This window comes from Myotis lucifugus, unplaced genomic scaffold (genome assembly GCF_000147115.1).
Source record: "Myotis lucifugus unplaced genomic scaffold, Myoluc2.0 scaffold_252, whole genome shotgun sequence".
Taxonomy (NCBI): Eukaryota; Metazoa; Chordata; class Mammalia; order Chiroptera; family Vespertilionidae; genus Myotis; species Myotis lucifugus.
Genome location: NW_005871300.1, coordinates 800,323 through 818,736, shown reverse-complemented (window position 1 = coordinate 818,736; position 18,414 = coordinate 800,323). Strand labels below are relative to the sequence as shown.

Sequence of the window (18,414 nt, the reverse complement as noted above, 5' to 3'; positions counted from 1 at the left end):
TTGTGAACAAGTTGGCTCTGAAATCATAGGCAACATAGGCAGAAGCTTAGCATATACTGATTCATGTATTTTGTATTTTCCAGTTGTCTGTGTGTGTGTTTTTAAATCTATTTCCTGCTTATGTTTCTAATAAAACTTTAATTAAATATTTTTATTTCTCATAAACATTTGGAAATCTTTAATATCTAGCCATGTGAAATTTATTGTTTTATTAATGCTATTGAACTTATTTAAATTTTTATTACTTTTTCAAGACTTTTCAGGGTGTATTAACCAAAGGCTTGACCACTTGTTCTTAGAAGTGATAAAAAGTCCTGTGTTCCCTTCTTTCCAAATGTTTGTATTTTGAGAGATTAACAAAAGATTGGCCTATCAAGAAGTTCAAATGGTTTTTTTTTCTGTTTGCTTATAAGTATAAGGAAAAAAGTTGCTCATGGTAGTTTCAGTGCAAAGTAACTAAAAAATAAATCTATGGGAAGGTTGAGATTGATTAAAAGTACCTGGTATAAAATCTGAAACACAATAATGACTCTGGTGCATGAATGAGTGGATAGATAAGTAAGGGAGGTACAGTAATAACATCTTTTGTTAATGAGCACAGTGGAGAGATTTGTGGTTCAGATATTATATTACTATCAGCAGGAAATTCTTTGTCTCTTTCTTGCTGCTTTCCTTTGTCATTTCTTGCATTCCTTATTTAACCAGCCATGTATGTTTGTTTGTATGTATGTATGTATGTATGTATTTGACCCAAAACATATGATTTGCTATTTGGTGGTGTTGACTATGTATAGGTTATATATATGGTTTTTGGTTCCTTGTTCATAATTTTTTTTTATTTTTAGCCATTTTACGCTATGATTTCAGCTTGTTCAATAGTAAAATATATTAACAGTAATACATTTACAGTGATTTACTTCAAGAATTTTAAATTATATATGTTCTTTGCTGTTTTTTATTTTGAATAATTGTCTCCAATTTGAAAATGTCAAAATCCTATTAAAGTAGAAAGTAGATCTTTTTAAAAAGCAAATATAATATCTGAGTGTCATAAAGGGATAATGAAGCATTAAAAGTTGCCTCAAGCCCTAACCGATTTGGCTCAGTGGATAGAGCGTTGGTCTGCAGACTGAAGGGTCCCAGGTTCGATTCCAGTCAAGGGCATGTACCTTGGTTGTGGGTGCATTCCCAATAGGGGGTGTGCAGAAGGCAGCTGATCAACATTTCTCTCTCATCAATGTTTCTAACTCTTCTATCCCTCTCCCTCCTTTTCTGTAAAAAAATCAATAAAATACATATTTTTTTAAAAAGTTGCCTCAAAATTCTAAAAAAAACAAAATTTGTTTTGGACAATATTATTTATTTTAAATCTAAAATAGATTAATAGAGAAGTACAATAAATGCAATAATTTAAATTAGATACTGTTAACACCCTCATTGTGGCCAATTTATTTTCTCTTCTGTTTTTGTTTTGTTTTTCATTAAATGTAGTTAGTAAACTTGAGGTCACAATAACCTATTTTATGTTTTCAGGCAGTTGATTACAGCTGCTTTATAGATATATATTTTACTAAAAAAATTTAGAATATAAGTTGTGGGACTATTGTACACCATCTAAAAACATAACAAGACCACTACAGAATAATACATATTTTCTCCACAAGAATTTAAGGAATTTGTTTAAGGTAAACATATTCCATTTATCTTTTTTTGTCAAGTATTTTCTACTGTATTTTTAAGCACTCATAAAATTCTTACTTGCAAACTAAATTTTAATTTAGTTTATTTGCTTGTATTAATAATGAAGGAAAACTAAATGTTTCATTTATAAAGCTAAAAAAAATAATAGAACTATTATCACAACATTGACATCAATTGACTTTCATTTCCTAAATTTTAGTGTTTCACCCCTGTTTACTCACAATAATAAACTTAAAAACAATCATTAAAATACCAATAGCTAACAAAATTCCAGAAACATAAAACAACGTATTGTACATACAGTTGCTAAGGTAATGGAACATTTTTCAACAGACTGCAGATATGAGCCCATTCTCTTCTCAGTGTGATCGAATTCCCATTGCATTCTATAATGCTAAAAAGGCAATGTTCAGTTAGATCAGACAGAACGAAGACTATCTACTCCCTTTTCCTTGCAAAGCCTTTTCTTGGGTCTCAGGGAGAGTCCAGTAGTATTTCTACTTTAACTGGATGTGGAGGTGCCTATGTGTGAAGTGTTTGGGGGAAAGGACTTCACATAGAGGTGGATTAGATGAGAAAGGAATAGTTTTCTTCTCTTCCTCAGTTAATGATGATAATAATAATAATGACAATAATAATTTATCTTATTATGTTTGTGAGTTAAATGTTAGTTGAGTTACAGTTATGGATAAGAAATATCTCATTTTTAAAATTTCATGGATAAAAGAGAAAATAAACCAAATTTAATGACTGGAATTTTACACCTAAATAAATGTTCTATCAATATTTGGAAGCAGGCAAGTCTCTCAGATTACTCAATCATTTCCCTCTAATCCGAGATTAATAATGCTGGGATTATAAATAAAATCTGTTTTGTCTTTTGTTTTTTTGTTTTAGGTTGTTTTTTGTGTGTGCGTGCTTGGCTTGTTGTTGTTGTTGTTGTTTTGCAATAGAAACTATCCTTCTTATATCAGTACAGGGGATCACTCACTATAGAAAGAATGATAAACATATTATTGCAATTGAGTTATCCTAAAAATGTGGTACTATATGAAGTGGGACATAGGAAGTAGCAGTTTGTTACTGGGTGCATATTTAAGTAGGAAATTACCTAGATAAGGTAATGTTAAAACTTTGCAATTTTATCTAATATTACAAACTAGAGGCCCAGTGCACTAAATTCATGCACTGGGTAGGGAGTCTCTCAGCCCAGCCTGTGCCCTCTTGCAGTCCAAGAGCCCTCAGGGGATGTCCTAAGCAAGCAGGCGGACATCCCTCTCGCAGTCCGGGACCCCTTTCTCCTTACTGCCTGCCTCCTCACTGCTCCTTACTGCTCAGCTCACTGCTCCTTAGTGCTGCTGCAGAGGCGGAAGAGGCTCCCACCACTGTTGCTGCACTCATCAGCCATGAGCCTAGCTTCTGGCCTTATTCTCTTATTGAAGTTCTTGCAGGAAAAGTGCATTCCATATCGATAATTACTCATTTTAGGAACTAGAGTAATATTCTTAAAAATTCTACCTTTATAGTATTATGTATCAAGAAGTAGCCATAGAGAATTATAAAAGTCCATTGCAATTAATCCAAGAACTGGTAAGTAAAAAAAAAAAGTGTGGATAAATCTTTGTTAAGAGAAATCTTATCAAGATTTCAGTGAAAAGTGTTTTAGGGTCTGTTTCTCAAAAATGAATTGTTCCTGATATTGTTCCTGTGGGAGTGCACTGACCACTAGGGGGAAGCTCTTGTGTTGAGCGTCTGCCTCCTGGTGGTCAGTGCGCATCATAGTGACCTGTCATTCAGCCGTTCGGCTGATTTGCATATTAGTTTTTTTTATATAGGATACTATGTTGGCTCTGCCATAATGCAATTTCCTAATCATTTTCTTCTGTGTAATGTGGATATGTCTTAATATTGCTTTCAATAATCTAGAGCTGTAAAAATTAATCTCCAGAGGCCATTGTAAATTTATATGGATGTTTGTGCTGGAGTTTTGTGAGAAAGTATTTCGTACTATTCTCATCACACTGACCTGTGAACCCTGAGAATGACTTTCCTGAGATACCTAAATTTTCTTTATCATGTGTCACTTCTTAATGACCAGTAGAAGTAATTGCTTTAAATGATATTTTGGAAAGAAATAAAATGTGTGCTATACATGGCTACTTAATGGTATTAAACATTTATAGCCAATTAGTATATACATACAGACATTTGAAGGCAGGATGTTTGTATTTAGAACATTACTGTTTCATATAAGGATAAATGGGTACATGGTAAAACATGCTATTTGTGGGGTTAATGAATAATGGCTTATATTGCAAATGATTATTTTAAACTCTGCATGGTGAATATTGTGAAATTACATTTTCTCCTTTGGATTTTGTTTTTCCTTGACATATCTTTCATATTAATTAAATGCACTCTGTAGTTGATATGTTAACTTTCAGCAGGGAAAATAAATAGAAGCCTTATCCTCTTATTGAGTTCTTGCAGAAAAAGTGCATTCCATATCGATAATTACTCATTTTAGGAACTAGAGTAATATTCTTAAAAATTCTACCTTTATAGTATTATGTATCAAGAAGTAGCCATAGAGAATTATAAAAGTCCATTGCAATTAACCCAAGAACTGGTAAGTTAAAAAAAAAAGTGTGGATAAATCTTTGTTAAGAGGAATCTTATCAAGATTTCAGTGAAAAGTGTTCTAGGGTCTGTTTCTCAAAAATGAATTGTTCCTGATATTGAAAATTTTATTCCCAGATGCTTTGCTGTCTAATGTTGACCAGATTGTCCAGGAAACACAGGTGAGATTCTTATCTGTCTCATACATCAGCTCTTTAAATGGGTATATTCTTTTATAAATGAACTTAAATTTTTGTTTTGCCAGCTTATGTACCTTATTGAAATTTCAATTACAACTTAATGTCAACAGCAAAGAATGAAGTTCAGTTCAGTTAAGTGCATTTCCAATTCCTAAATTTACATATTTCTGGTTAAGTGAACATTTCTGACTCATGCGCTAAGAATAAAGGGAACACTGATATGACTGAGTCAGGGCTGGAGTCATGCATGATATAATGAGCATTTAAAAATATTTCCCAGTGGGAAGACAGTGGCTTAATAAGAATCTGTTCAGTCCTATCCTTGACATCCACATCCGAAGAGGAGTTGATGATACTTTACATTTCATTAAAGTGGAGGAGCGGGAGTGTTTCTCTCTTATCTAAAATGAGTGAAGCTGCTCTAAAATGGAGAAAAAGACAACCCATGAAATATTCATGGAATCCTTTTGTCAGCAACAAATTACTCTTCTTGGTGTGCTTTTATTTTTTTAAGTTTCAAATGAGTATTTGATTCCTGCATTTTAATTGGATTAGAAAGTGTGTTTCCAGAGCAGAATAGCACTTTAGCAATCTGTTCAAACAGCTGGAATCATCAGCCATTTGCTTAAAGTTTGGCACAGGAAAAATCTCCTGCTTTTAAAAGTTCTAAAAGAGGCCATTGATTTATTTCTTGGTAATAAAAATAAGATCTTGGTTTTGTTTTTTACATTTTGCAATAACTTGGACAATCATTGAAGGTTACTCCTAAAAAATTACATCTCCACATCAAACAAAATGTTTTTCATGCATCATTTCTTTACTGAATTTAGGATTCCATTCCTGTGTTGGGAAAAAAAAAAGAGCAGATGGCTCACTAGGAACAATCAATAGCACAGCGTCTGCCACATATTTTATGTTCTGTTTTGTGTACTGAGCTGACCCGCCTGAAGGTGCACTGTGTTACCACCACCTCCTTCCCCTTCTCAATCTTAACCCCTCTCTTCTCTGTCTCCCTCTTTCCCCCGGCTTCTTTCCTTCCTTTTTTGGTTTGATTTTAAAAAGTTCATTTATCATGTAACTTTGGACATCTAGCTGTCCTGAAAGTGAAGATATCGTTTGAAAGGTGTAAGGAGCTAAATGGTTAATCCATCAGAAGCACGGTCCAGAATGATGCTAAATGTTCTATCAAGATTTGGAAGCAGGAAATCAGTCTGAATCCCAGACATGCATATTATTGGGTTTATTTATGTATTTACTACATTCTTATAAGTTGAACTTAAAGAATTTAAAGTCTGTGTACTACCAGAGATAGCACAGGGTTTGCCAATATGATAAGTAAGATTTATAATAATGACATTTTTGTACTAAAGTAACTAGTATTAATTAAATAAACTTCAAAAAGTATCATTAAAAAGTAAATATAAATCCATCATAGTCCAACACCTAGACAAAGACACTAATAATCTGGGGTATAATATTTCAGTGATTCTTTATTTGCACATGCAGTAAATTCATGTGTACTGGTAGGTATGTGTGTTTTGTATTAAGTTTACATAGTGAATGTGTACTAGTACATGTGAAATATGTCACCTTTTAAAAAATATTTTGTTAAGACTCTTTTTAGTTTATTTTATGAAATGAATGACTATGTCATCATGTCATAAAAATTTTCCTTCCATGTTGTCTAATTCTTTTTGCTGTCTATAAGCATTAGCAAAAAAAAAAAAAAAATCAAGCACAAAGAATTGTTTTAACAACATTTAGTGGCAATACATCATTCACTTGTTACCCAACTCCTTGCTACATTCTAGCAAGAATTAAGTCACCATATGACCTTAGTATAATTAATCTTGCTACTTGGTCAGTGGTTTCTGCTGTAGCAGGCCTGCAGTCCCTACAACTGTCAGCACAACCATACAGTGATGCCCTTTTGAGGAGACCGTGGCCTGTGTGCTCTGAGTCATCTCCTGGCCTTTCACATGTCAGCAGGACTTTCTGCGTGTGAATGAAGGGAGAAGGAGAGCTGGCAGAGATTCCAGCTGTGCTCACAGCTGGTCCACTCTTTCTGTAAATAGAAAATAAAAGTAAGCAATAAACCCATGTTCCTTTTTTAATATATAAAAATGTTTCCAAGACAACAATTTTAAATTGATTATACCACAGTCCCTAATAGAACATCAAGTTCTAATAGGAAGGTACAAAGAGGGGAGAAGGTACAGTGCATGAATTTCGTGCACTGGGTCTCTAGTAATATATAAATGAATAAAAAGTAATTTTGATTATAAATAAACAGCAATATCTAAATAACTATGTGAAAACACAGGAAAACAAAGGAAATCAGAGCAATGCAGCACAGCAAGTATTATATATGATCCAGATATCTCTCCAATGGTTTTATTTTCACCCCTCAAGGAAAAATGACCAACATTCAAGTTAATTTTTCAAGTTAATTTTTAAAAATAAGAATACTATATAGGCCCTTATATAGAAAACATCTATTTTTATAATAATTAAAGCATACTTTTGACATATTTATTTGAACATTACAGAAAAATCAGAAAAAAGTAAACCCTAGTGTCAGTCCTGACCTTTAGAAACCATTTCATTCTTTTATAGATATTAGAGCTATGTAAGATAAAAATCTTTCATAGCTCTTTTTTTAAAAAAATATATTTTATTGATTTTTTACAGAGAGGATGGGAGAGGGATAGAGAGTTAGAAACATCAATGAGAGAGAAACATCGATCAGCTGCCTCCTGCACACTCCTGACTGGGTATGTACCCGCAACCAAGGTACATGCCCTTGACTGGAATCGAACCTGGGACCTTTCAGTCCGCAGGCCGACGCTCCAGCCACTGAGCCAAACCAGTCAGGGCCATAGCTCTTAATTATATTTGAGTAAGGGCAGCAAAAGCATTTTCATACAATCCATTCAACATCAGGACATTTTTCCAACCCTTAATGTTGAGGTAGCTTTAATTTGCTCTTTTCTTTGTACTATTAATAAGATTATCCACCATGTTGTGCATGATACCCATTAACTGTGATGTGAGGGTCATTACTGAAACACGCTGAATCTATCCCACATTCATCATTTTTACTTCTTGTAAAAGTTTGACAAAATTATTATAATTTATTTTGTTTATCTCTTTCTCATTCTCTTGTAATTTTTGATATTAAAATAAACTTTGACTATTTACAAAGTCAAACTAGTTATGCTATCCACTATATTTTTCTTTTATATTTAGCTACTTTCTGAAACTTTAACTTTGGCATAATGGAATTATATATTTTTTCTATTAAAAGAAACATATTAGGTATTCCAAAAAAATCTTGTTGAGATCTAATTTCATCAAGATAGGCTATGCTATAAACCCAACAGAGAGGACTATAGATATATTCCATTGTAATTTAGTGTTTTTGCATTTTTAAAAATAATCTTCCAGGTAAAGTATGATAAGTGATACCTATATTTCAGTTATTTCCAGGGTAATTATTAATTACAAAAAGGATATACATCTCTTATCTATTAATAATCCTCCAACATTGTGTAAATTCTTTGTTCAATAATTCTAAAAATTAGTTTGTTCCGATATTAATTACACTTACTTAGATTACCAAGTGGTTGAAATATATTTTCTTCAATATATTTCAGTACCTTGCCTGCCTTTATCAAATAAAGTAATCTAAATAATCATAATATACTTTAATAATTTTATCACCAAGTTATCCAAGTAGGTTCTACATCAGCATTCTGATATAGAATATTTAGTAGATAACTAAGAAACTATATTTCATGATTTATTTGTGCCATATATTTATAACCCCTAAATATGTGGTTGTTTTTGAATGGGAAGAAGAAAAATTAATTTTATTTTATATGTATGAAATTGTATAGTTCTCAAAAATTACTTTCCATCTTGATCAAGCATAGACTTTCTGGACAAATCTTAAATGTAGTATTAAGTACTAAGTTCTCAGAACATAGAGAAAAACATATTTATAGTTTATTATAATTATAAATTTATTATAGAAGTATATATTATATGTGATACATTAATTTTCATTTTAAAAATAGTTTTTATATTATTTCTTTTAAAATCATATTAACTTTGCTGGTGAATTATTGTCAGTTTGCACATTTATTGTATTTGTCCTGTTGGTGAGGAACTAATTATTGAATATGTATAATTGTCTTTACCATCATTAAATTTATAATTAAATTTTATAAAATCTAAATATTATACTAAACTCAGCAGAATATATTTAAAAGGTAAAGATCACTTAGGTTTTAGATGTAATGAACAAATTTTATGTAATATGTTCATGTTTTAAAAAACAGTATAAATATTTATTATAACTTAGATGCTACACATTAATGAATAAAATCATTATGTTTTTTTTATCTTGAGAATGTACATGTGAAACATCAAAGCAAGGGAAAATTCAATTTCACAATTTGACTTTGACTTGCATAGTGATTTAGGCTAAATGCATTTAGATTTTTTTAAATCAGATTATTTTATATATTCACCAATTTGAATGACCAAGCAATATCTTAAGTGCTAATGTGCATGTCTAGGCTGTTTTCAGAGGAGTGTCTTGTATTACAGCAAGGCACTCCTGCCTGGGTCCTGACAGTTCAGTAAGTTCTGGATTTCTAGCACAATGATCTTATCAACTATGTGTTTCTTTTCTTTTATATTTTTTCCTTTCATTTCAGAGGCTGGAGTTAATCTGAAGAGCACCACTTCTCTCTCCTGAAAAAATGTTGCCACTGATATTTTTACTGGATAAAATTCAAAAAAAAGTTTCAATTCACAAAAGCTAATTGTTGAACTGATGTCCTAGAAGAAATTGTCCACAGGAGCTGAAGCAGAATTTCTGATGCCGGTGCAACTGGCTCCATCAGATCACTGTTCATCTCTTTTAAAACCAAATTGTTTTTCTTCTGGTCCACAATTATTTTTTTTAAAAAGAAGGAAAGAAATAAGCCTATATTGGGCATCGAGTTCTGTATCAATCCATGTTACATTGCCATCCATGATTTAAGACTGTAGAATCTTGAATAATCTATATCACTTTAACGAATAAATGTTTTACTATGACAGAATTCGCACTTTGCCTGATTTGTGGAAATATCACTTCAAGTATGAATGGTGAAATGATGATTGCAAGAACTAATAATATTATTTTACATTTATGTAGTGCAAAAACCTTAAGGCATTACAAATTGTTTTATAATTCTGGAGGTATTTCTTCTGTGACTGAAGTCCACCCACTTCTCGGGAGAGCAGTGCAGCTGTTTAAACAGCATTACAGGCATTGTATGCCTCAGTGTAAGACAGAAAATGATGAGGGATCTCTTTTCCTAGTGGAACTTCAGAAAGCATTAAGGTAGGCATATTGTAATTAATACAAATTATTCATTGCTTTTCTGGAGAGCTAGGCCGATGATGTTTTAATAATTTTAGGCCTTATGTTTCATTTTAAGTGTCCATTTCTCCAATTTTGCACAATTCCAGAGAAAATAACGAACATACATCTGATTTACTCCAGTAGAAATAGTAGTAAGATATCTTTGATGGCTAATCAATGTTAATACTGTCATGTTTAAGCAAAATCAAAGCCCAGCATTTAAAAGGTGTTCCTGGTGTCAAGCAGGCCTGAGTTCAGACTTTAGCTAAGCGAATTTGGCCATTTGTCCATTCTACATTTCCATGGACTTACAGAATAAATATATTGTAAAATTTGAAAATGCACACTAATCACTGCACTTGGCTTAAGCATAAAATTCAATTAGAAATATTAGTGGCATTGCTATTAACAATTGAAGTAAGGTTCTCTAAAACATCAGAGATTTTATTTTTGCCCCTTGACAATTCTGATAGTTATTAATTATTAAAAGTAATATGTAGTTTAATTTTTTTAAATTAGTTAAAACTAAAAAAGCCAGAGAACTTTGGTTTTTTTTTATTTTATATACATTTGTAATTCCTCTTTTTTCTTTCTTTTTTTAATTAAGTTATTACATTGTGTCCTTATCCCCACGTTATCCCCCTTCACCCCACCCATGCCCTCACCCCCCTGTTGTCTGTGTTTTTTAAGAAATTTAGATTAATCTGTTAACCACTTCATATCACTTAGACTATTTTAAATATGCAATCATCCAAAGAGAGGTTACAGATTGCCAGTCAGTAAATGGCACTTGGAATCTGTGGTAGTAGCCACCTAAACAACAATTTAAACATCTCTACACACACAAACACACACTCCCAAATACATGCAATACATGATTGAAACAGAAGTAAGTGGTTTGAGTTGAAATGTTATAATTAATTTGTCATCTTGGGCAACTGGCTTAATTCTGTTTCTTTACAAATGCCCTAGAACCGTGGTCGGCAAACTGGGGCTCGCGAGCCACATGCGGCTCTTTAGCCCCTTGAGTGTGGCTCTTCCTAAGCCTTAGGAGTACCCTAATTAAGTTAATAACAATGTACCTACCTATATAGTTTAAGTTTAAAAAATTTGGCTCTCAAAAGAAATTTCAATCGTTGTACTGTTGATATTTGGCTCTGTTGACTAATGAGTTTGCCGACCACTGCCCTAGAACAATCTTGTTTACATATGTGTATGAATATGCATGAAAAAATGTTTATGGGGACAAGGCGACACTCAACAATATTTCATATGAGTGGAATCATACAGTATTTGGCTTTTCATGTCTGGCTTTTCCTACTTACCAAAATGTTCCAAGATTCATCCATGTTGAAGCATGTATTAGAACTTTATTTCTTTTCATAGCTAAACATTATTCCTTTGCAAATGCATGGCACATTTTGTTTATCCCACAGAGAATAATGCTAAAATGAACATTTTTATACAGGTATACATATTTGTTTCAGTTTTCAAATTGTTGGCTATAGACCTAAGGGTAGAATTGCTAGAGCACATGGCAATATTTTGTTGAGTTCATTAGGGAACTGTTAAATTATTTTTACTGTGGCTACATTTTACATTCACTCAATGTGTAAGTGTGCAAGGGTTCCATTTTGTCCACACATGTAATTTTTAATTTTTTAATAGTCATCCTTGTAGGTATGAATTATCTCATTATTTGCAGTTTCTTAATCAAATAACAATGATATTGCTCTTTTCATGTACTAATTGGCCAGTTGAATGTCTCCTTTGAAAAATGTTAACTCAAGTCCTTTGCCCCTCTTTTTGTTATTTAGCCACTACACATTCTATATATTTTAAACATTAACTCTGTGAAATAGGTTAGTTTCTATTTTCTAAATTACAAGATTTTAATTGGGCCATGACAATTAAATTCTATTTAAGGAAATGGCTTGAATTCCAGACCCTAATGTTTGTATATCATTTGTCAGTATATTAACCCATTCTGTAGATTACCTTTTCACTTTCTTTTTTATATATATGTTAATTTTTATTAACTTTTTATTTTATTTTTTTACACAGGATTTTATTTTTATTTAATCGTTATTATTGAAAGTATTACATGTTCTTCTTTTTACCCCCCACGGACCCATTCTAGCCTGCTCCCACCCCTGGCCCAAGCCTTCACCACCCTATTGTCTGTGTCCATGGGTTATGCATGTATGCATACAACTTCTTTGATTGACCTCTTCCCACCACACACCCACCCCTGCCTGCCCTCTAAGATTGTACAGTATGTTTGATGCTTCTGTGTCTCTGGATTTATTTTGTTCATCAGTTTATTTTGTTCAATAGATTCCACATATGAGTGAGATCATGTGATACTTGTTTTTCTATGACTGGCTTATTTCACTTAGCATAATACTTTCCAGGCCCCTCCATGCTGTTTCAAAGGGTAAGAGATCCTTCTTTTTTACATCTGTATAGTATTCCATGGTGTAAATGTACCATCGCTTTTTTATCCACTCATTTACTGATGGGTACTTGGGCTGTTTCCAGATCGTAGCTATTGTAAATTGCACTACTATGAATATAGGAATGCATACATTATTTCTTATTAGTGTTTTGGGTTTCTTAGGATATATTCCTAAAAGTAGGATCACTGAGTCAAATGGCAGTTCTGTTTTTTATTTTCTGAAGAAACTCCATATTTTTCCATAGTGGCCGCACCAGTCTGTATTCCCACCAGCAGTGCACGAGGGTTCCCTTTTCTCCACAAACTTGCCAGCACTTGTCATTTGTTGATTTGTTGATGGTAACCATTCTGGTAGGTGTGAGATGATACCTCATTATCATTTAAATTTGCATCTCTGAAATGATCAGTAACTTTGAGCATGTTTTCATATGTCTCTTAGGCATCTGTATGTCCTCTTTGGGGAATTGTCTACTAGGTCATTTGCACTTTCTTTTTTTCTTTCTTCCTTCCTTCCTTCCTTCCTTCCTTCCTTCCTTCCTTCCTTCCTTCCTTCCTTCCTTCCTTCCTTCCTTCCTTTCTTTCTTTCTTTCTTTCTTTCTTTCTTTCTTTCTTTCTTTCTTTTTTTGATGGGATTGTTTATCTTCCTTTTGTTAAGTTTATGAGTTCCTTACATATTTTGGATATTAACTCTTTACCAGATATATCATTGCCAAATATGTTCTACCATACAGTGGACTCCCTTTTCATTTTTTTTTTGATGGTTTCTTCTGCTGTTCAGGAGTCTTTTATTTTGATGTTGTCCCATTTGTTTATTTTCTCCTTAGTTTCTTTTGCCCTAGGAGATGTATCTGCATAAATATTTCTAGGAGAGATATCTGAGATTTTGTTGCCCATGGTTTCTCCTAGAATTTTTATGGTTTCATGATTTACATTTAAGTATTTTTCCATTTTGAGCTTATTATTATGTATAGTGTAAGTTGGTGGTCTAGCTTCATATTTTGCATGTACCTGTCCAATTTTCGCAACGCTATTTGTTGAAGAGACTGTCTTGAATAATTGTATGCTCTTGCATTCTTTGTCAAATATCAATTGAGCATAATGGCTTGGGTCATTATCTGGGGTCTCTTTCTGTTCCATTGATCTAGATGCCTTTCTTGTGTCAGTATCAGGTTGTTTTGATTACAGTGGTTTTACAGTATAACTTGATATCTGGTATTGTGATCCCTCCAACTTTGTGCTTCTTTTGCAAGATTGCTGCACCTATTTGGGGTCTTTTTTGGTTCCATATAAATTTTTGCAGTATTTTTTCTAGATCTGTGAAATATACCATTGGTATTTTAATAGGGATTGCATTGAATCTATAGATTGCTTTGGGTGGTATGGACATTTTACTGATGTTGATTCTACCAATCCATGAACACAGTTATAGTCTTCCACTTGTTTATATTTTCCTCTATCTCTTTTTTCAAAGTCCTGTAGGTTACTAAGTACAAGTCTTGTACCTCCTTGGTTAAGTTTATTCCTAATTATCTTAAATTTTGTGTTGCAATTGTAAATGTTATTATATATATAATTTCAGAGAAGGAAAGAGAGACAGAACCATCAATGATGAGAGAGAATCACTGATGGGCTGCCTCCTGCACACCCCTTACTGGGGATTGAGCCCATAACCAGGGCATGTGCCCTGACTAGTAATTGAACCATGACTTCCTGGTTCATAGGACGATGCACAACCACTGAGCCGCACCGGCCGGTAGGATTTTTTAGATTCTCTTTCTGAGAATTCATTATTGGTGTGCAAAAATGCCATCGATTTCTGGGTGTTAATTTTGTATCCTGCTTCATTGCCAAATTCATTTATTAAATCTAGTTGTTTGGTGGAATCTTTACACTTTTCTATGTACAATATGATGTCATTTGCATATAATGAGAGTTTTACTTCCTTCTTTCAAATTTGGATGCCTTTTATTTCTTCTTCTTGTCTGATTACTGTGGCTATAATTTCCAGTACTATGTCGAACAGGAGTGGTGAAAGCTCAGCTCTCTATCTTTTGCCTGTTCTTAGGGGAAATTGTTTTAGTTTTTGCCCATTGAGTATGATGTTGGCTGTAGGTTTGTCATATAAGGCTTTTATTATGTTGAGGTATGATTCATTTTTCCCACTTTGTTGAGAGTTTTTATCAGAATGGGTGTTGGGCCGTAGCCAGTTTGGCTGAGTGGATAGAGTGTCAGCCTGCAGACTGAAGGGTCCCAGGTTTGATTCCAGTTAAGGGCACATGCTCGGGTTGTGTGCTTGATCCCCAATAGGGGGTGTGCCGGGGCAGCTGATCAATGATTCTCTCACCATTGATATTTCTATCTCTCTCTCTCTCATCCTCTCTGAAATCAATAAAAATATATTTTAAAAACAAATGGGTGTTGGATTTTGTCAAACGCTTTTTCTGCATCTAATGAGATGATCATGTGATTTTTCTTTCATTTAGTTTATGTGATTTATAACATTTATTGATATGTGAATATTGTACCAGTCTTGCATCCCTGAAATAAACCCCACTTGGTCAAGGTTTATGATATTTTTAATATATTGCCGGATCCTACATGCTAACATTTTGTTGAGGATTTTAGCATCTATGTTCATCAGGGATACTGGACTGAAATTCTCTTTATTGTAGGGTCTTTATCTGGTTTTGGAATTAGGGTAATGCTGGCTTCATAAAAAGAGCTTGAAGTGTGTCTTCCTTTGGAAGTTTTGGAATAGTTTGAGGAGGGTAGGTGTTTGTTCTTCTTTGAATGTTTGGTAAACTCTCCTGTGAAGCCGTCTGGTGGGGACCAGAACTTTTGTTTTCTGGGAGATTTTTTTATTACTGCTTCAATTTAATTAGTTGTTATTGGCCTATTTATGTTTTCTGACTCTTCCTGATTGAGTTTTGGAAGATTGTATTTTACATCCACATTGTTCAGCTTGTGGACATATAGTTATTCAAAGTATTTTCTCATAATCCTTTGTATTTCTGTGGTGTGAGTTGTTACTTTACCACTTTTGTTTCTGACTTTATTTGGGTACTCTCTTTTTGTTTCTTGATGACTCTGGCTAATGGATCATCAATCTTGTTTATCTTTGCAAAAAAAAAAAGACAGCTCTTTATTTCATTGATTTTGTTGTTGTTTTGTTTTGTTTTTGTTTTTGTTTTTGGCTGTATACCATTTATTTCTGCTCTAATCTTTACTATTTCCTTCCTTCTACTTACTCTGGGCTTGTTCTCTTTCTCATTCTTTAAGTTGTACAGTTAAATGGTTTATTATTAATTTTTTTTTTGAGGTAGGCTTGTAGTGCTATGAACTTCCCTCTCAGGACTGCTTTTGCTGTGTCTCAGATATTTGGGGTTGCTGTATGTTCATTTTCATTTGTTTCCAGGAAGATTTTTATTTCTTTCTTGATCTCATTGATAATCCATTCATTGTTTAATAACATGGTATTTAGCCTCCATGTGTTTGAAGGTTTTTGAGTGTTTTTATTGTAGTTGATTATTAATTTCATTCCATTGTGTTATGAGAAGATGCTTGATATGATTTCAATCTTCTTGAACATGTAGAGATTTGTTTTGTAGTCTATCTTTGAGAACTATACATGTGCACTTGAGAAGAATGTATATCTGCAACTTTGGAGTGAAATGTTCTATAAATGTCAATTGAATCCATCTGAGCCAGTGTGTAATTTAGAGTCACTGTTTCCTTTTTAATTTTTGTATCAAAGATCTATCCATTGAAATCAGCGTGGTGATAAAATCCCCTACCATGACTCTATTGCTGTTGATCTCTGACTTAAAGTCCTCCAGAACTTTTTATATATATATAGGTGCTCCTATATTGGGTTCATATATGTTTACCAGTGTTATATCCTCTTTTGGAGCTATCCCTTTAGTATTACATAGTAACCTTTATTGTGTCTTGTGATGGCATTCATTCTGAAGTCTAATTTGTCAGATATGAGTATTGCTACCCCAGCTTTTTTTTGTTTCCACTTGCATGGAAAAACTTTTCCATCCCTTCACTCTCATCCTGTGTGAGTGGTTTTTTTTCTGAGGTAGGACTCTTGTAGACAGCATATAATTGCATCAGGTTTTTGTATCCATTCAGCTACCCTATGTCCTTGGACTGGAGCATTTAATCTATTTACATTTAAGATTATTATTGATAGGTACACATTTATTGGCATTTTAATTCTTTATGCCTGTGTTTCTCTCTATATATTTCTTCTCATTACAGCAGACCTTTTAGCAATTTTTGCAATGCTGGTATGGTGTTGATACACTTCTTTAGCCTTTGTCTGGGAAGCTCTTTATTTGACTGTCTATTTTGAATGATAGCCTTGCTGAACATAGTAAACTTGGTTTCAGATCCTGGCTTTCCATTACATTGAGTCCTTAATGCCATTCCCTTCTGGCCTGTGGAGTTTCTGGTGAAAGATCAGCTGACAGCATTATGGGGCCTCTTTTGTAGGTAACAAATTGCTTTTCTCTTGCTGCATTTAATATTATGTCTTTGTTTTTAATTTTTGGAATTTTAATTATGATGTGTCTGGAGGTGGGCCTGTTTGAGTTCTTATTGTGTGGGATTCTCCATGCCACCTGAAGTTGTGTGGTTTTTCCTTCATCAGATTAGGAAAATTTTCTGACATTATTTCTTCAAACATTTTTTTTGTTAATCTCTTTCTCACTTTCTTCCCCCTCTGGAATTCCTCTAATGTGAATATTGTTACAGTTCATGTTGTCCCACAGCTCCCTTAAGTGGTCCTCTTGCTTTTTAATTGTTTTTTTTTCTTTTTCTTTTTGGTTCTGATTGTGTGATTTTCTCTAGCATGTCTTCTAATTCACTGATACAATCCACAGCTTCCCCTAATCTGCTGTGGGGTATTCCTTCCAATGTGTTCTTTGTCATTCTTTATTTCCAGCTGGTCTTTTTCATAGTTACTATATCTTATGCTGTTGAGCATCCTTGTCATCATTATTCTGAACTCTATATCTAACAAATTTCTATCTCAGTTTCATTTAGCCCTTCTTCTGGAGAATTATCTTGTTCTGTCAATTTTGGCTTCTTTTTTTGTCTCCCCATTTTGGCTGCCTGTTTGGGTTTGTATCTACGTATTAGGTAGATCTGCTATGATTTCCAATCTTAGTTCAGGACAATGTCAGATGCTCTATATGACTGGCCTTTGCATCCTGTTTGGAGCTATAAGCTATCCAAAGCTAGTAGCTTCCTCTACTGGTGCTGAGTGCCTTTTGAAAGGAACAAGATGTGCACTAAGGTCTGCTTTTCCTATCCCTGGTCCCCAAATTAGATTAGGAAAAGACAAAGATTCAAATCCTCCAGAGACCCAACTCTGCCTGTAGTCTGATTGTTATTCAGTCTTGATTTGCCTCAGGCTATTGACCACAGGGGAGGGCAAGAGGTTTTCCAAATGGTGGGACAATTGCTTCTACCTGTAGGCTAATTGTTATTTTCAGTCTCTTAATGGGCCTCAGAAACTCCACAGGATTTGGCAAGGGGTTTTCTAATAGAGTGGACCAATTGCTTCCCCCCATTCCCCCAGGCAAAGCTGCCTGGATGGTAAAGTTCTGCCTGAGAAAGATGTCCTCTACAGTGCGAGGGAATGACTCAGCACAAGAAAACAGGGTATCTGCCTTGAAGCTCTACACCCAGAGCCTCCAACCCTGGCTTTTGCTCACACAGCTCCAGTCCACTCTGCCCTCCTGCTGGAACCCAAGGTGACTGGCTGCACACAAAATTTTGTGCATTTGGCTTTTAAAGAGGGTGCCTGCGTTTCCAGCCATCTCTCTCTCTCTCTCTGGTAGACAACACCCCTGCTGCTTTTCACAGTCTGATGTTGTGTGGGCACCTTTCTCAGTTCTGATCTCTGGGCTGGGGGACAAAGCTTGGAGTTTAGACCCCAGAGTTCTCAGTGGGAACACCCACCCCCCACCGCCCCGCCAGACTGCCACACACACACACACACACAC

The 18,414-nt window shown here is 34.0% G+C and overlaps 1 protein-coding gene across 2 annotated transcripts in view; it reads left to right on the top strand.

Moving 5' to 3' along the window:
- LRFN5 (leucine rich repeat and fibronectin type III domain containing 5) overlaps positions 1 to 9,631 on the top strand; it is a 295,046-nt gene extending 285,415 nt beyond the window's left edge. For both annotated transcript variants that reach the window (XM_023762562.1, XM_023762563.1), the window contains 2 exons: positions 4,459 to 4,502; positions 9,245 to 9,631. In XM_023762562.1, the coding sequence (XP_023618330.1) occupies positions 4,459 to 4,502; positions 9,245 to 9,262 (62 nt within the window). In that variant the 3' untranslated portion in view covers positions 9,263 to 9,631. The remainder of the gene's footprint in view (positions 1 to 4,458; positions 4,503 to 9,244) is intronic.
- The last annotated feature ends 8,783 nt before the right edge of the window (positions 9,632 to 18,414 follow it).